Source organism: Falco cherrug, chromosome 4 (assembly GCF_023634085.1).
Source record: "Falco cherrug isolate bFalChe1 chromosome 4, bFalChe1.pri, whole genome shotgun sequence".
NCBI classification, from domain to species: Eukaryota; Metazoa; Chordata; class Aves; order Falconiformes; family Falconidae; genus Falco; species Falco cherrug.
The window spans coordinates 67,218,233-67,237,789 of record NC_073700.1 but is presented as its reverse complement, the minus strand read 5'-3'; the positions used below and the strand labels follow the sequence as shown (position 1 = coordinate 67,237,789).

Here is a 19,557-nt window from a genome sequence, read left to right as displayed (position 1 = left end):
TTCCAAAATAAAGACATGATGCATTTTCTTGGAAGTATTCAAGTTGCTGCCTGTTTGCTGAGCCAGTTACCCACACTGTATATTCTGTCAGCCTTCCCAAGCTGCAGGATGAAGCATAGGTCTAAATGTCAGTGAAAGCTGCTGTAACTGGACAGCAATCAGTCCTGCAACAAAAGCAGGTTTTTAGTAACAAGAGCTCTCTAATCTGCTAGTGACTTAGCTACCACCAAAAGATAGACCTCATAGCATTCCCTGTACTTGCTTCCAGTTATCCTCAACCACTGGACATCACAGAGCGCACCGCTACCCTGGCCTTACTTGCGTTGCAGTGCTAGTTGTTAATGCCACTGCAGAAACTTCGATATTTGGAGGAGTTTGTGTTAAACGCGCTGTCAGCTTGCAGCACTAGAAAACTGGAGGATCAGGGTACCACCTAACCTAATAGTAGATTATTTATTTGGTTTGGTTTGGTTTTTAGGTGCTGGTGTTTGATTTTGGCAGTGAAGTATATGTATGGCATGGAAAGGAAGTTACTTTGGCACAAAGAAAGGTGGCATTCCAGCTGGCAAAACACTTGTGGAATGGCACCTTTGACTACTCCAATTGTGACATAAATCCTCTGGACCCAGGGGAATGCAATCCCCTCATACCCAGGTATTAAAACTCGAGTTTAGTCTCACTGCAGATACTTAGTTTTCTTGTCCTTATTTCACATTGTTTAATTTGATTCTGTTTTTTTTTATTCCCTTGTACAGGAAGGGACAAGGACGCCCAGACTGGGCTGTGTTTGGCAGACTCACAGAACATAATGAGACCATACTGTTCAAAGAAAAATTTCTTGATTGGACAGAGCTGAAGAAACACAATGAGAAGAATTCTAGTGAATCCCTTCACCAGAAGGTGCATATAATAAGCATGCTAGATATTTCAAACTAGATGACCTAGCTGGGATGGAAGCCAGGGATGCTTGTTCTCAAGGATCCAGAGCACTTTCTTTATCTTGCAGGCCTTGACCTAGGGATCAGAATATCACCACCTACAGTGAACCCACATAGTTGCTTTATGTTAGTGCCAAGCAACTCAATGAATACTGCCAAGGTGGCTTTGACAGAGCATCAAATGATGACAAGATATTAAAGTAATGAAATATGCAGTTTGACTGGAACTGTGGGGTAAGAGGAAAAAAGCTATGCTCAAAGAAATCTCTTCTGTGTTTTTTGACAGGAAGAATCCAGATCTGACTCTAAACCGTATGATGTCATGCTAATGGTAGCTGTGCCCCCAACGACTGTAGGCACAGTCTTGGATGGAATGAATATTGGCCGGGGCTATGGACTTGTAGAAGGAGAAGATGGGAGGCAGTTTGAGATTATCACGGCATCTGTGGATGTCTGGCACATCCTGGAATTTGATTATAGTAGACTGCCTAAGCAAAGCATAGGGCAGTTCCACGAAGGGGACACATATGTGGTGAAGTGGAAGTACATGGTGAGCACTACAGGTTAGTGAACAATTCCATTTCATCCTGCTGAAACAAGGTGAAGTGCAGCTAAAACTGCTGCTGTACATGGTGAGATCCAGACCTAAACTTCCTTAGATGTAAAAATGTTTTAAAGATTAGGAATGCTAATTTAGCCTTCCCAGGCCATTAGGAAGTAGAGCTTCTTCCTTTATTTTGTTTAGAAGAAGGCATTAAAAAAAAAGCTGTACTTATTTTTCATACATCAAATGTAATACTGTCCATCTCTGCTTTTACTCAACAGTGGTGTTGTACACGTTCACAGGACAGCTCATTAAGCCAGAATTCTGCCCACAGCTTAACACCAAAATAACTAGGCAGATGGACTAATGTCTTGCAAGAGAGGTAGGCTTAGCAACAGGGAAAGCCTGTGCTGGGTAATGGAGAACAGTAACAATGACAGGAAAAGCCCTTGCCAACTCACTGCCCTTGCTGTCCTTTTAGCTGTTTCTGGAAACTGTTTGCTATGGGTTTCAGTCTCAAGTGGAAAACTTTAGCAGTGTTCTGACAAAGAGCCTGGGAGCAGCATGTAAATGTTGAGAATCAGTCAGCTCAGTATGCTCGCTGGAACTATCCCTTCTGGCACTGAAATAAGGATAGGTGGTTTTTGTGGTAAGTAAAATAGAAATAGTTTAAAAATGATTGTTCCAAATAGGAAAATATTAAAATTGGTTGAAAGCAGTATAACAACTATGCAGCTTCAGGCTTTTAGCCAAAAACTGTAGGTAGGTCTTATTCAGGACTGTTAAGTTCAGATACTGGGAAATCCAAGAAAAATACAAAAGCTTCTGAGTCTTGGGAGAAGTGGATAAACACTAATACTGAACTGTAAACAGACTCCTAATTCAAATAAATGACATTATATTCTGTCACTCCAAAACAGAGTAGGAGGTGGTACTTTTATGGACTGAATGTACAAATAAAAGTGAAAACCATAAATTTTAGAAGTGCATAGTGGTTTGAATATTCTCAACTTAAAAAGACCAGGATGCTTTCTCTCAAATATTTCAGTTGGATGCTGCTCAGCTCCGCTGAAATCAAGGCAGCAATTTTAATATTTTATTTAAGAATCTGGTTTAAAGCTTTTTTAATCTTTGATTTAATTATATCTGTTTATTCAGTATTCACTAGAAAGAGTAAAATATTCCATAACTGGTTGTATTGTTGAACTTCAGTTGCTGTAAACATTATTTGCTTAACATAACAACTAAATAATGATATTTCAAGAAAAGAAGTTTTCTCCTATCCCACTTTCCAGACCAACATGAAATACTGAGTTAATTAAAAAAAAAAAAAATAAAGCTTACCTAATCCTAACTTTTTATGACTGCAAAGTACTGCTTTGGTGTTCTGCTGTTCTTGTAGTTTTCCTTTCTAGTATCACTTTACCACGAAATATTTTTCTTTTATGCCTGTAGCTTTCTCAACTGTTGCTGTTTCCAGTATTGCTCAGCAGCCAGCTACTCTCCTGCTGCCAAAGAACAGCGTAATGTGGAAAATGAGCCATAATGCACTCTTCTGGTGACATGACTGGACATACCATTTCACATGCAAATTGGCTCAAGTGATGTCAGTTATTTTTCTCCAGATAGTACCAGTTCTTTCTACATCTCTTTCTCTGGCCAACACAGGCATCTCTGCCTGTGGGCTTAACTCCACCAGTTGAGACAATGCCAGCTTTGCTCAGGGACGCACTGGCTTGGTGGCCTAATGTTCCTCCAATTGGACATTTTATCTTTCCTGTTCTGGACGGGATAGAGCTGAGCTGGCAGATAAGATAAAACCATGTGTTGTTTAAACCTATAGCCAGAGTACTTTCTTCAGCATGTGCTTTCTGTTTTTTTCAGTTGGAAGCAGGCAAAAAGGAGAGCAACAAGTAAGGGCTGTCGGAAAAGAGAAATGCGTTTATTTCTTTTGGCAAGGAAGACACTCCACAGTGAGTGAGAAAGGGACATCGGCACTGATGACAGTGGAACTTGATGAAGAGAGAGGAGCACAGGTGAGCTTCCTGCAGACCTAGGTGGCAGACCGGGTAAGACTTGCCTGCCCAAGTAGCCACTAACTGTCAATGCAGATTATCTTTTTTGCTTCCTGTCTTTCTGTAAAGGTGTTCTTGCCTTTACAGATAGCCAGGTCTCAGAATTACTTTTGGCTTTATTCCAAATTTCCTTTATGGATTGTCATTCCCAAATCCCACTTCTAAAGATGGTATTTCTCAGAATGGCTGAGGAGGATGTTTTCTCTCCTCTCCCTGCAGGAGCAGGTGAAGCACAGTTACACAAATTTGTGCCTTCACTTCAAGTGCATGTTGAGATAACAGGACTGTCTTGTAGTGCTGAGAACAGGAGAAGCACTTTCTGCCAGGCCAAGATATGAAAATACATTTGAAATTTTCGATGTATTTATTCTGTAATTACATAGTAGATTGTTTTGCAGAGATTCTAGCAACTGCAGATTCAGCTAGTCTGAAGCTCAGAGGACAGGCTAGCTTGCTTTGTGTTTTGGCAGTTAGTCTTTGCTGTGACTTGACTGTTAACAGCATACAAGATGCGAGGTTTAAAGTTAGTTTCTGTACCTTGATAATGCTGTACTTAGTTTTTTAACAGCAGCATAGACGTGACCAGTAGTACAGAAGTTCATAGAGGAGATAGGTAAATACACTTAATCCAGAGGGTGGGATACTGTGCAGCATAGCTCATTTAGCAATGGCTATATCGGTTTCATAATCAAAATGCAAAGTTGAATGAGCAAAGAACATGCATGTTGTCATATAAATCCATTTTACAACAAATTTTAAACTTACTTCAGTTCCTACATTATCTCCATAAATTTCAGAGAACATCAGGCAAGATGGCCCAGTCCTGTAAAAAAATCAGATAATGGTTAGTTTAAATTAATTTAAATTAAAATTTATTTGGTATTCCAAATCCTCTGAAACTCTTGATTGTTGGATTCCAGCTAGAGGTTTCTTTTTAATATGCACGTCACATATGAAATCTATTGCATGTTGATATATATGGTAATTTAAACAATAGTCAGCAGTTGTATAGTAGAAGGAAAGCCATCTTCATGGGTAGCCATAACTATGTAATTTTTAATAATCCATAAAGACTAGTTTTTCTGAGTCTGTATACTTGCTGCACTTTTTTAATGAAGAGGGGTGCTTTCAATTTCCAGGTACAAGTGCTTCAAGGGAAAGAACCACCATGCTTCCTGCAGTGCTTCCAAGGAGGGATGATTGTGCATGCTGGAAGAAGGGAAGAGGAAGAAGAAAACGCACAAAGTAAATTACTGTTAGTTAAGAGCTTCTGCCCCCAGATCCTTTTTTACCTATTGTGAAGGGCTTTGATTCAGTCTCAACTACTGTATTCTGTAGAAAAGATAAACTAATGCCATGAAACCCATGAGACAGCTTTGCAGTGCTTTGTTTCAAGGTAGTTTGTTTCTTCTTTGAGCATAGAATGGATTTTGTCACTCTAGAGCAAACTGACTTCATTGTATTGGTATGCATTTAAATTCTTCTAGTTGTTTTTTAGTTAAGTGTCCATTTGCTTTAAAATATGTTCCTTTTTGTGTAGTCAGGGCAAAAGAGTATTTTTAAGAGCAGTTCTCCTGCTCCAAGGAGAACTCTTAAGCTTTTGTTACCCATTCATTACTTTTTGCAACATATTCCTTGAATGCTGCAGTTGAGGTAGGAGAATTTCAATGCAATAGACATGTTCCAGTTCGCATCTGAATGTGACCTCCCGTGCCTAACGTGCTCAGGGGAAGAGGAGCTGAATAGTAGGACTGCTGTATTAGTTTCCCTCTTTTTCCTCTATGAAACAGAGCAGAAACTTGACTCTTCTGCTCTGTTAAGCTCTTCAGCTCTTAATACTTGTACTTTTGTAGCAGGGTTTCAGAAAACATCTTTTCTACAACATGGTTTCTCAAGTATTGTTAGCCAAACCTGTTAGCTAGTTCATTCTGTGACAATATAGGGATGCGATGTGTGAAATTCATCCAGTATGAGAACAGCTGCTCCAGAGCAGAGGTCTTGAATTTTCAATCCCATGTGACTGTATAATACTGCTGCACTGTTCCTGTCTGCTCCAGGTGACTGGAGGCTATATTGCGTGCGAGGAGAAGTTCCCAATGAAGGAAACTTACTTGAAGTAGCATGTCACTGCAGCAGCCTGCGTTCCCGGACATCCATGATTGTCCTCAATATAAATAAAGCTCTTATCTACCTGTGGCATGGCTGCAAAGCACAATCTCACACCAAGGATGTAGGAAGAACAGCAGCCAATAAAATAAAAGAACAGTGAGTGTCTGACCTATGTTTTGGAGATGTTTATACAGGCTACCAATTTACTTAAAATAGTCTGCCTCAAACGAAAGTTGATATAAATAAAGCTGTCCTCTGAGTACAACTGCAGCATGTGCATGCTTGGTAAGGAGGAGGAATGATGGGTAGTTGATTTGGTGGAGTGGGGAAAACACATGTTCTGTAATCACTTTCACTTAAGGTCAAACACACTTATTCTTCCTACTGTAATAATTACAGTTGCAAAAAAACCTGTCTCTTTCCATTTGGAGGGAGATGCTCAATATCTGAATAGCAAACTAAATCCCAGTTGATAGGAGGATTAGAATCAAGCCTTGTGAATAAGAAAGAGGAAATGAATTCGGGAAAGCATGTGAGGAGGACAGCAGTAGTTACAAAAACAGGCAGTGAGAATCCCTACTGAGAGCTCATGTGAGCATCTCCTCCGCTCTGGGAATGTGATCAGTAATGATACAAGAATGGTTGCTGAAATTCCGTATCTTGCTTATTGATGGTTTTTACCATCATTTTCCAAAAGCCTATGTTGACATGAATTGTGCAGCAAGCCTATAGAGTGCTTTTGGGTTCTAATAATGCAAGTGGCCAGCAGGTTTGTGTCAGCTGTGTTTGGGGCAGGAAAGCTGGGTTCACTCTCTTTCTTTGTTTTGTAGATGTCCACTGGAGGCAGGGCTGCACAGCAGCAGCAAGGTGACGATTCATGAATGTGATGAAGGGTCAGAGCCCTTGGGATTCTGGGACGCATTGGGAAGGAGAGATCGGAAGGCCTATGATTGCATGTTGCAAGGTAGATCTGCATTCCTGGATTTGGCACTCACATTTTAGTTTACTGGTCTATTGTATTGTGAGATTTAATGTAAAGCTTTTGAAGAACTGCTTGGTAGTTGAGATGATCCCTTCAGAGGGATGTTTCAAAAAACCTGCTAAGTAATACTGTTCTACAGGGAAAGTGCTGGAAAACCAAGCATTTCATTTTGTTCTTTTCCCATTCTGCAGTCCCTCTGTATTCATGCAGTGCAGAGCCACAGTTAATGCTGTAACCAATACACATTGCTTCTCTTCTGAAGGGATTTAGGAGGCAGTTCTGCACACATTCTTGTCCAGTCTTTGCTTTCAAACTGCCAACAAAGGTAGCAGGGGAATTGATTTACCAAGTGGAAAATTTGTCAGCCAAAAAGTAAACTCTGAGCTGGGCTTGCTTCATTTAAGCTGCAAAACAGCCAGTTACGAAATGGTGGATACTAACTAGCCATCATCGGATTCAAACTGATGGCAGCCAGCCTTTTAGCTCAAGTTCTTCACAGCTGTTGCTAGTCCCCCAAGACATCTGGGTGTCTTTCTTGATTTTTCAAAACCCACAAAATTTACGGTCACTCTAAAAGTTGATATTTTTTTTTATATTTTTTTTTTACATGAATCTCTGGCACTTACTGTTGGAAATCTTCTTAACCTTTGTTCTTTAAAGATCCTGGAAAGTTTAATTTCACCCCCCGCCTGTTCAGCCTCAGTAGTTCATCAGGAGAGTTCTCAGCCACTGAGTACATTTACCCTTCAAGAGACCCTGCTGTCATCAATTCAATGCCGTTCTTGCAAGAGGATCTTTACACTGCCCCACAGCCAGGTATATGCTTTAAAATACTTAAGTAACAGGAAAACAGATAACTGTCCTGCATTGGGCAGCGATTCAGTAACTGTGATCACTTTTAACTTGATTTATCACAGGAAAAGGTGTGTATGTGATGCATGTACAGCATTAAGCAGTAACAGTAATTTTTCTGTGGTAAAGATCCTGAGAACTAATTAAACATACTTGTATCGCAGAAGTTTGCTATAAAAATACATTGTTTATATCAGAAAATCCGAGTTTAGCTGAGGTTCAGCTGGATGAATAACAAAAGGGGCTGGTAAGCTTTGAAATGATCCTGTCCTGATGCTGACAAGCATCTAAGACTGGGGTTGTTTAGGGGATTCCGAGAACCAGTAAATGGCTGATGATAAATTTGATATTTTTTGGCTGTGTAGCACTGTTTCTTGTTGATAATCACCATGAAGTGTACCTGTGGCAAGGCTGGTGGCCTGTGGAAAATAAAATCGCTGGATCAGCTCGAATCAGATGGGCTACAGACAGGAAATGCGCCATGGAGACAGTGCTCCAGTACTGCAAAGGTAACAGACTGCTGTGTCTGGCTGGTCTGATGTCATGTGTGTGTCATGTATGAAGTGTGTCATACCTTTCCACACCATACTGTCCCTAGCTGAAAGGTACTCAGGTGCTCCCCCAACATTATCGATAAACATCAGTGTATTTGAAGATGCGTTCTCAACTCTTTTCTTAGCAAGCAGTTTGTCTAGTAGTGGCATTGTTCCCAAATTGCCAAGACATTCTGCTAACTCAGTTCTCAGGAAGGGCTTTATTTCTCTTCTGTGCCCCCACTGTGGGACAATAGTTCAGACATCAGATCTCTAAAAGTGAATTCTGAGAACACAGCCTCTTAAACCTGAATGCTTTGTGTCTAGCTCCTTGTACATTTCTTAAGCTTTTGTATGTCAAAAGACTGAATGAAGATAGAGTTTGCTGATGTAACTAGGTTTTGATTTAGTGGGGGAGGTGGAAAGACTATAAAGATCAAGAACAAGTCTCACATGGAAACAGGTGGCTGTTGGAAATACTGGAAATACAGCCTCAGCTCTGTGCTCATTGGTACAAGACAGAGTTACTGCCACTCAGCGTGCAGTGGTTCAAGCTGCAATTGATGATCATGTAGCAGTACACTGACTAGTTTATTTTCTGCACTAGTAGAGTTTCCTTGAGACACCATAGTGCTTTCCTCTCACTTCATCTAAGGTTATGTGAGGCTGGGAACAGAACTTGCATCTTGTGATGGGGGATGAATAAAGAAAGATGTGGGGTAACATCTAGGAGGGGCATAAGAAACAGCCATGTTCTGTTAACTCAAAGCAGTTTCCCACTGTGAATAAGTCACTAGGGCATAACTGGTGCAAGCTATGTCCTCTTGCAAGGAAAGCCTGATTGCTTATAGACCTTGAGACCTCATAATGCGACTGATTTCTTTTGTAGCAAATAAACTTTAAAATTTGTGATACAGCTGGTAGTAAGTGTCATCTTCCTCCATAGACATTTGTATATTTGAAGAGGGAAGGCGGTATCCTTGATGGATTCCACCCTTATAAGGATAAGCCAGTCTTTCATTCCCAATCTGCAGGTCGAATAGGAGTAGGAGCAAGTGTTGTGTTTCTGCTCAGTTGTCTTGCGTCATCACTGAGGGGAGGTGGTAACACCCAACAGGAGACAACTGAAAACTGGTTCTGAAGACACTGAAACATGACCTTTATTGGGCTGCATGATTGCTCTGCATGGTTCATCCTGTGGTGTCCCTGGCACTGCCATGACAAACGGCAGCAGCATTTGTTTAAGAATGGGGGTGCTAAAGACAGGGAAGCAATTGGAAGAGTCTTTGGCAGTGACTGCTGAATTCCTTAAGAAGAGGCCAGTTACTTGTTCTTCAGCACCCCCACCCCTGTTTTTTGCAAGTCAGAAGGAGTGATAAAATGCATTTCTTTGAAATCATTTCATACAATGTGCTTCACAGCAGAAGTGAATGTCAGCATAGAGGAACAAAGCCCCGTGCAATGAAGTGCCCAGAGTTGCTCAGCAGGCTAGTGAGAGAGACGAATGTAAGATCCTGGTCTCAGTGTTTCTGGTGCAATGCTGTAATCTTCTGGTAATGAAAATCATGTTTTCTGGCCCCAGCAGAGATAGAATCAGATACACATGCTGAGGTTTGGATACTTTTCCATGTTTCTTGAACTTCATCAAGTTTGATGATGGGGAAAAGGGATTAATACCTTCTGCACTGGATAGGGTTTGCTGCATCAGAGTTTGATGCACAGCAGAAAGCTCTTCAGTGACTCCTCAGGGGTCTGAAGTGTAGCATATGTATCATAGAACAAGTATTTTTGCTGGGTGCTCACTTCTTTACCTCTGGCCGTGATTTTGCAGCAATTTGGCTTTTATCCTCTTTGCCATGGGGTAGTTCTCTAGAGCTTTGGGCTGTGTGGTTGGATAGATACAGAGCAAGTGTGTTACTGTTAAAGACTGATTCTACTTGTAATGTTTCTATGTTAAGGCTGATGTGAACTTCTGTAGCAGTTTTTGACTGTTCAAACCATGCTGTTCTGGTGGTCGATCACTTTCACAATATGGTATTCTGTCAGTCACTTCAAAATTTCATTGCATCAAGCTGTGAGGGCTGACTACCTTTTATGTGTTGTTACTTACCAAGGTGAAGAAATTTAATTTCAAGAGATATCAACACTGCTGCAATTATTTTGACTACCAGAATATAGTTAAGTGATCAGACGCATTAAAAGGCCTTTCTATTATTTTTCTCTTTCCATTTCTTTCCACATCTGTGTCTCCCCTGCCCCCAACCCCCCCACCCCCCCACCCCCCCCTTTTTTTTTTTTCCTTTTCCTGGCTTGCAGTGTTTTTCTACATGATGATATGAAAGAGATTGATTAGCAACTCTGGATATCCCTTGAATATACCTAGCAGTTCTCCTTGTGCATAAACCTTATTTAACTTGTCAACATGTCTTGAAAGTTTTTCTGTGGTTTTATCTGCTAAATCAGCAGTTTGGAAAGCTGAGCTGCAGACCACTAGGAGAGGGAAGAATCTAGTTTGCCCTTAAGTGATTCTTAGTGAGGAGATCAGCTTGTGCTGAGGGCAGAGTTCATGCAGTAAATATGTTTATCCAGTTACACGCAAATTTATCCTACCTATGCTGGAACACTAGCACATGCCACTTCCTTTTATTTCTTGGCTGAATTACTGAGAGTGGAGCAGCGCAACTAGAGCAGATTCACGCATTTTTTTTAATGCAAAGTCTTTAAGTGCATGTTGAATCACTCCACAGAGCTTGTATCTGTGGTATTCAGAGTTTCATGTGAACATACTGTCTCTAATCAGTTTGCTCCCAGCACCTGATGTAAAGCCAAACATGTAATGTCCAGGTTTTGCAGACCTAATGGAACAACTATGTCCAGCCAGGCTCTCTGCATTCAGCACAGGCGTTGCATCAGTCCCTGGGGTGCTCCTTGGCAATGGGGAGGAGGGGGCTGTGTTCTTTTAGTCCCTCCCTCCTGACAGCCCATGCTCATCAAGTGCAGGTAGGGACTACAGTAAAAACCAGGGTCTTCTGTGATAGATTTACACTCTCTGGAGGAAATCTTATAATGTAGGGAATAACAGAATTTTGCAAGAGACAGTTTTTAGGGAAGCTACAGCCCTCAGAAGTGAGGTGGTGTCATGCTGCTCTGTTACTTTGACCTGATTCTGGACTTCGCAACATCTTCAGCTTTTCCATTGCCTATCTGGAAGAAAGATTTGATTAGACTGACTTGTTTGAATCCAAGTGAGATGAAGGTACAACATTTTTCTGAATGACAGCTCCTCCCAGTCCCTGACTGTGTGTCTACCTCTTTCTAATAATATTTGGAGTTTATTAGTGGTTTTGAATCCTTGGGGAATGAAATCATTCAGTCAGTAGTTTTTTCACCAGTACTTGGCATAATGACTTTAATGACTTAATTTGATGTGGCATCACTCCTAGGCAGTGTTATGTCCATGTCCTATATAGCGTGCACAGATACATGTGTTAAAGCAGCAGGACTGTCTTTGAAAATCATCAGTAGTTACCACCCAGCTGTTGCAGTACCTCTGTGAACTTTCAGATCCCATTCCTTTGAATTTAATAACAAAAGGATTGTGTTAGACCTCAGTATCCCAAGTTAAGAGCAGTTTAAAAAATCTCACTTAAACCTCTAAGCTTAAGCTGTATTTGCTGCTGGCAGGACATTTCTGCTGAGCATACCAGAAGTTTTCATTTACCTGAATCTGGCTAATTTCAGACCATCAAACTCTGCTTACTCTATTCTAATTCTGTTTTTGTAAGATAAGAAATACATTGGGTTAGGAAGTAACTGTGAGGAATTTTCAGCATACATGGGTTGATCTTTATGGTCAGATAGAGTAAAAGGCAGATTTAAGAATACTGGAAAACATGTTAAAAGGTGCCATACTACATAAAAAAACCCACCAAAACTGGTGAAACTTATTCCTACTTTTGTCTTAAATTACTTCAGCTTTCCAGGAGAGAATCATTTATACATACTTCCAAGGCAGCTTTGAACAGCGGGTGACATTGCAAAATATGGTACCATTTGTAATTTCTCTCTCTTTTTATTTTGACCGGTTTTAGGAAAAAATGTAAAGAAGCCCCCCAAATCCTATCTAATTCATGCTGGCCTAGAGCCTCTGACCTTCACTAATATGTTCCCAAGTTGGGAACACAGGGAAGACATCGCAGAGATCACAGAAATGGTAAATCTTTTCATGGCACAGACTGTTTCCTGTTGCTAATGGATGTGTCTTGTGTGGTCGTTAACATTGCTTGTTCGTGCTGTCAAGCCCCAAAATCCAGAGTTATGAACTTCCAAAGTGCAGTTCAGGAGTGTGCACAGGAAAAAAATAACAACACAGCTAAATTCTGACTGGGAGTGTGGATATCAGAGGAACTCCTGGTTGTTCTTTCCTGTAACTTCTTATATTCTTTCTTGTTAAAAACGGGAGCAAAGTGTTATCTGAACCATCTCTTGGAAAGAGATGTGCTAGAGTTTAGCAGAACAACTCTTTCAACCATGTGAAATGGGCAGCAATATGCAGTTCTGGTCTGTCCTCCAGACTCAAAGTGCAGAGGAGCAAAATGCCCCGCAGAGGATCAGCTGGCTCCAAGAGCTCCAGCATTGACTTCCCCACCTGGGAAGCAGAGTCACAGCCGATTTACATGTGACTGCTTTAAAAGCCTTCAGTCAAGGGGCATCTCAAGGTGCATGACATGCTGTGTTTTGTCTTTTGCAGCCGTCCTTAGTGGAAAATGATGGCTTTGTGACTAAACACAGAAGTCAACCTTAAACTGAGATTTTGAGTATGGGGTGTCCTGCTTAGTGCACACCCCTTTTTTGTTTTCTTTTCAGCTGTGAAATTGTTGTAGGGCAGTGTTGTTTACCTATATGCCAACCTGGATGTATAGCTTTGTGCTCTGTGGGCCATGCAGTGCGAGTTGATCCCATGCCATCTTCAGACTGCAGTGGGAGCAGTTGGTGATTTCAGCATTGTGATCCTGTTCTCGGTTTTCCTTCTCTCCTTACAGGATGCTGATGTTTCTAACCAAATAATCCTTGTGGAGGACGTGCTGGCCAAGCTGTGTAAAACAGTGTATCCGTTAGCGGATCTTTTAGCTAGGCCTCTACCTGAGGGAGTTGATCCTCTGAAGCTTGAAATTTATCTTTCAGATGAGGACTTTGAGGTAAGGAGAGAATAGGTGCGCTGTTACTCTGTGCATGTGTGTCTAATCATGCTGTGAAGTCATTTGACAGTTTTGCTACTTACAAGTGTTTTTATTAACGGTGTATCTTCTCATTTTAAATGCAGGTTGCATTAGAGATGACGAGAGAAGAATACAATGCACTGCCATCTTGGAAGCAGGTTAATCTGAAGAAGGCAAAAGGACTCTTCTAAGTTGTGTTTATTGGAGTGAGACTAAAGGGATATCAGTTTTCACTTCCTCTGCCCTTTAGAAGAATTGTTCCCACATTTACAGAACAAATAGAAATAATCTGAAGTTATTAGTGACTACCTATCCGGAAGTGTGTAATAATATAAAAGGCCAAGAGAACTCTTTGGAAATGGAATTCAACTTTGACTCTTAAAGGTAATGTGTTTAAGCTCTGCTCTCCTATGCACTTAAACAGTAGTTTCCTAAGCTACTGCTGCAGGTGTCCTTTGGCTATATACAATACTTCCCATTTTTGGTTTCGAAGAAGTTCTCTTTGTAAAGTGTTATTTTGTTAGTTTGTGGATTACAAAGAATTTATATTTATATAAACACATAGAACAAGTATGTATTTAACAATGCAATATATATTCACTTTCAAGACTTTCATTTCAAAACTACAGAAAAGTAGCTGGATGGCAGTTGCTTGTACTGAATTAGCTATACCACCAATATGTATCTCCTACGCATTCTGAAAACTTTCTCTTTGCAATAGTTAATGAATTGTTCTCAGTGCTGCTTCAGGTGCTAAACTGAACAAAGCGTTTGTATTTATAGCATGGATTTCTTGAGAAACTATGCGAATCAACCTTTATACTTTATTATCCAAAAATGTATAGTGCCTTGTTTTTTGTGTACAGTTTATATACAAAAAAAAAAAGATTGGTCTGCATTTTGAAGATGGCTTAGAATTGTCTCTTATGTTACTTTTATAACAGTAGAAATAAAAACATCTCAGTTTCTAATACTTGTTGTAAACATTAAACATGTCTTTTGTGATATAAGAACTGAAAGTAAAAGCTTCTGAATAAACTCCTAGCGATGCTCTCACTTGTCATTATTTTGTACTTTAATCTGTACTAAGTCATTGGAACCTTCCCTAACGTAGTATTTTATCAAAATATTTTAACCTTCGATACCTGCGGGTGTTGTACAGTTATAATTTGAGAGGCAGATAATACAGAAAATAATCAGTGTATGAGATAAAAATAGGTTGCACAACACTTCAATGCTGAACATTGCAACAGTCACACAACTCCTGTATCCTTTGGGTTTCCCCGTTTTATAATGAAACTAAAATTATTAACTGGTTTTCAAACTCTGAAAAACTATTTTCAACCTTTGTGTAATTGGGAGTAAAACTTGAACTGAAAATGAGTATGGCATTGTGTCCACTCTTTCAATAAGCACTGCAGTCAAAATCATTTTCATTGAGCTAATTAGGACTTGAATAGAATAACCAGGTAAAAAATTACTATTGTTTGAAATGTTTTTCAGGCATCTGGCATTTCTGTTAACAACTTGTGTGGTTCCCCTCTGGTAGCCTAGTGGATTTCACATTTTCATTCCTGCCAGCATAAGTTTCCTTCTGCCCTGCAGCCATTCAGAACTCCTCCCGTTTCAGTATAAAGTGATCGCCTGCAGTGCTGCCTGTTGCCGCTCTTGTCATTCTCCTAGGCCCAGGGAAATGAAGGAGCATCTTTGAATGTGTGAGGTGTAGATTTCATCAGGATCTGCAGTAAATATTGCTCCATAGTTAAAATTAATCTTGTTTTGATAGATGTTAATAAGTTGTAAACTAGCCTTTAAGTAAATAAACAAAAAGCCTAGAAATACACAAGTGCTTTTTGCCTGACCGGAGATATTACAGGTGAATTTTTAGCACTGGTGTATTTCCTTTAATTTGTAATTTCTGTCAAGAAACGAAATGAAATAACCCAAGAAAAGGTAGCAACCCTATTCAGTCAGGACACTTCTTACATAGCCTCCCGCAAAAAGATGTTTAGATGTCTGATAGTTCCTCAGAGGTCCTGAGCTATGTCTTCTGCATGGGATACACTATTAGTTTGAAAATGCAGGGCTTTATAGTGACAAGTTTATTTTTCAAGAACTGAGAGGTTTCCAAAGTCACTGCTGTATTAATCTGAAGTATTTTTGCATCTATGTATTTTCCTCTTTCACCCTCTCTGGTGATAAAATCAAGCAGGAGTTAAGTTTTGTTTATTCACATTCAGTCTGTACCTTGGGGGTAGCAGGTTCCTCTGTTTTGATTTTCCTCTCCAACAGAGAGCTGATTTGCATAGCATGATTGACCTTGTTTTTCCTTCTGGCAGGGTAGGATCATTTGCTTTTGTTTTCTTGAAAACACCATCAGTGCTACAAGTGCTGCTGAAGGGCAACATCCACCCACCCTTAAAGCTTTTAGAACCTCAGCTAAAAGACAAGCCAGCACCGGACCCGCAGGCAGTGAAACATAATTCAGTGTTGCCAGCTCTCAAGAGTTCCTGTAATTTTTACATGATTTGGTATCTTGTGTCCCAGTTCCAGGGAACCCAACTTCCTACTTAGCTGCTTTACTCATAACATTGCCTAGGAAAGCTTCAAGGTTTTACAGAAAGTATAAAATTTTATTGTCCTTAATATACTTGTTATTTATCAACGTGCTTTCTGGAAATGTGGAACTTTACAATGTGGCAAATTAAGTCGGTGTAAGGCCTCAGACAGAACTGTGGGTTAAGCTTTATAATTTTCTGCTACCTTCCCTTTCCACTGTGGGCATGGCATTTATGGTTGGAAATTGGAAAGGGACTTTAAAATCCTCTTGAAGTGGTTTTACAGCACTGCATGGGAAATACAGCTGTAACAGGTTTTATCTGGGTATGGGGGAGGGATAGTTTGTTTGTTTGCATGGGTTATGTGGTGGTGTTTGCTTGTTTCAAATAGACCCTCAAGAACACAATGTCTAGGGTGAATTCACAGGTGAAGTATCTGGTAGAGGGACTTTGTATGTGAAAAAGGCAGTACCTTGAACATGGCATTCTGCATTTTCTGTCAGTCTCGCAGCTTCCAAGCCTTGAAGCGTGATTCTTCTTGCCTGTGGTTTTACACTGCTCAATCCTGACTTAAAAATATTGCTGTTTGATTACACAAGCATTCCCACACAAGTGGTAAGCATTTGTGAGCAGTGAAATAGGCTGAAAACCAAATATGTTAGTACACCAAAACAGGAAATAAAACATCATGTCTGAAAAATCTGCAGCCTGTATGCTTCAGCTAGAAGAGATGGGAAAATGGAAGGTAAGTAAGGGGAAAAAAACCGAAACTAATCCTTAGTTGGGGAGAGCTTGTTTCTGCCTGTTGCCATCCCACCACTCTCCCAAACAGGTATTAGCTGAGCAGGAGTTGTGGACCCATGTGCACAACTGGTGAGAGCTGGTTCTGAGCTTCTCTGCAAGCCCGTGGTGCTTTTGTGGGAGGTGGGCAGTGGCTGGCTGGTGCAGCGGGAGGTGGGCAGTGGCTGGCTGGTGCGGAGTCTGAACTCTGCAGAGCCCTCTGGGGTAGAGGCTTTGGCCGGCTTCCGTGCCCCCACGGAGCAGCATTAACCCTGCTTGACTGGAGTGGCAGGAAGAACAATTTGACCAGTCTGTGCTGTTAACTCTGAATTTCTGTTTTGGATCAAGCAGCAGATGGGGAGAAATGTCTGAAATGATAATACTCTCCAAAGTCTCTGCTTTCCACATCTTCTTGCATGGAAACTAAAGTAGGTTTGCAATAGCAGGTCATTGCTGCCCAGAAGTAGGAGAAAGCAGCCTGTACACCCAGGTCACCACTCAAATGTGAGGCTCCTGTTCACCTGGTGCACTCTCCCAGTATGGTGCTGGGAGCCAACAGCTGGTGCTGCAGGGAAATCCCTTTTGGGCACACGCTGAGTGAGGATCATGCTTAGCCAGTCTGGGGACACGTGGTCCCCTTTGCTTCTCACAGGGCAACAGCATGGGGTTGATCATGCAAGCTGAGATGCTGCCATGGGTAGATGAACAGTTTTAACCTTTCACCTGAGACGGTGTGAATCGATCTTTGATGGGGATGAAAGAGGTTGGGGTGCAGTGTTTGAAATGTCAGGCTGGTTCTCCCTCCTCTGGTCTCATATTTATATGCCCTGTAAGGTTAATGCTGATTCTACGGTTTTTTCCTGTGATTTGATCCAGTGAAGTAAGACAAGCACGTGGAAGAACAGCTAATTGTGAGTAACTCCTCTTTCTGCTGCTGCCCTGCTGAGGTAGTAGCCAAAATTGGCTGAAGAAGTCTGGAGAGTCAGTGCAGTTTCCTCATTCACACTGGCTCTGTGGCTGTTTTGTTAAAACCTGTAATTGTGGAGTAGTGTTGTCACAGTATTCGTTTTTCTCTATCTAATCCAACTACCCCGGTCCTGTAATAATAATAATAATTTTAAAACCCCAGCTAAAATATTTTAATAATATTTTTCCCTTCATGTTAAGCCTCAGCATGCGTGCTGTGCTGGCTCCTTGCTAGCAGTATTTTTCTGGGTGCTGACTTCCGAACTTGGAGGTGAACAAGTGCAAAACCTCTTTTGCAGACAGAGGCACAGCCCCAATACCCACACGGTAAGTACAGCCAGTCCCAGAAAGAAAAGGATGAAGCAGCAGCTCTTCCCGCCGGTGGGCAGGAGGGCACTCCCAGGGACCGTGCTGGTCAGCCACTGCCCTACCTGGGAGGGAATCTGCTGCTCACACACGTGGTACCTGCCCGCAGGTGATACCGCTGCTCCTCTTCAAAATCAGCCCCTCTGGGTACAAGCAAGGTGCTGGCTGCCAGGTATCCCACTTGTGCTATGACTCGCAGGTGGTCTTAAATTCTCCGTTTGGCAGCCCCGGGACCTGCTCTGTGTCAGGACTGTTTCGTGGGGGATTTCCCAGTTTGGTTTTGTGAGACTTGGGGCTAAACAGGGGGAACTATGCAGGCAAGTGCAGCGTTTCACCAGCCCTGCGGCTGGCAGCCCTATCCTGCGGGGAGGATAGCCCTTCTCCACGGTACTCTGGGCTCTGGCGTGGCTGAGAGTAGCATGGACTGGGAACCGGTCATGCAGGGACAATTCCTAGAGCTGGGGAGCCACCAAGGAAGCAACCCCAACCAGCCTGGATGCTCTGGAGCTGAAGCGAAGTAAATTTTGTCTCTGGCTCGTGCTTCTCCTGAAGTGCAGTATATTTCAGAGGAATGGTGAAAAAGAGGGAGCGCCAATATGCTGTGTGCACACCATCATCACTCCTGCAGCTGGACTACTTTGCCTTTGGGTGCTCCCTGCCCTTTATGCTTTGAGGAACTGGTGCAATGTGCCCAAGTGCCAAGGCAGCAGGCAAGGAAGATCAGCAGCAGAGACTGCATCTTCAACACGCTTTCATGCCGAATCTTGTGCTTTCCACGAGGATGTGCAGTCCAAGGAGTAAGGATCCTGTTTCTACAGCCACATTCATAAGTAAATGAAGTAAAGGGCGGCCCCATGACTTGAGGTCCACACGTGGTCCCGGTGCACTGACAAAGCAGAAAGCACCAGTTGCCCTCTTGGCAAAATGTTCCTTATATAAAGCTTTGTAAATCACTCCTGCTCAGTGTAGCCCCATAGACTAGCACATGAATGTATTTTCACAGAAAGGACCAGAATCGGGACAAAATTCTTACATTTTGTTGCTAAAAGATACAATATTTATGCAAAAGAAGCAGCTTTGGGTTTTGCTCTCTCATCACAATAAGGGGTTTTCAAGAAAACTTTCCTTCATCTTTTCCAATAGAAGGTAGAGTCAGTTGTAGAGATTCATGGTAAAAGCTCCTGAATCTGCATGTGAGGCCCCTGGCTTTGCTACCCACGTCCGCACACACACACAGTCTAGGCCCTGTGCTGACAGACCCGTGAGTCATGTATTTCTACGCTTGTGGCTCTACCAATTCAGCCAAGCTGGAAGGGGCCTTGAGGGCTTTCTAGCCTGGCTGCCTACACCATGGTGGCAAACATTACCTAAACCACTCCAAATCTGAGCTCTCTCCTCTGTAGGGACCTGTCCGTGGAACTACTCACCAATTTACTGTACCAGAGAAAGTCCTAGAGCACATGCGCTGCAGGAAGAGCAAGGGGAGGCAGAAGGGAGCACCCTGTAGCATCCCCGTTTTCCACATTACTACCTGACACTTGTTCAGCTTCAATTTTACAGTCCCCTGCAGGGTGGTGTTCGCTCAGCCCCCACCCTCTGCAGCCGGTGGGTTCCAGGCTCTCCCAGCCAGCACAT

The 19,557-nt window shown here is 41.9% G+C and overlaps 1 protein-coding gene across 14 annotated transcripts in view; it reads left to right on the top strand.

Annotated features, from left to right (window-relative positions):
- Positions 1–14,308, top strand: part of SVIL (supervillin) — a 142,411-nt gene extending 128,103 nt beyond the window's left edge. For 13 of the 14 annotated variants that reach the window (XM_055709484.1, XM_055709485.1, XM_055709482.1 and 10 more), the window contains 12 exons: positions 479–654; positions 756–900; positions 1,225–1,501; positions 3,367–3,518; positions 4,697–4,802; positions 5,615–5,822; positions 6,497–6,630; positions 7,309–7,464; positions 7,866–8,009; positions 12,125–12,246; positions 13,076–13,231; positions 13,357–14,308. In XM_055709484.1, coding sequence (XP_055565459.1) covers positions 479–654; positions 756–900; positions 1,225–1,501; positions 3,367–3,518; positions 4,697–4,802; positions 5,615–5,822; positions 6,497–6,630; positions 7,309–7,464; positions 7,866–8,009; positions 12,125–12,246; positions 13,076–13,231; positions 13,357–13,443 — 1,863 coding nt within the window. In that variant the 3' untranslated portion in view covers positions 13,444–14,308. Of the gene's footprint in view, positions 1–478; positions 655–755; positions 901–1,224; positions 1,502–3,366; positions 3,519–4,696; positions 4,803–5,614; positions 5,823–6,496; positions 6,631–7,308; positions 7,465–7,865; positions 8,010–12,124; positions 12,247–13,075; positions 13,232–13,356 lie in introns of those variants that run through there. The other variant, XR_008732107.1, reaches the window with a different exon arrangement.
- Positions 14,309–19,557: the final 5,249 nt, after the last annotated feature.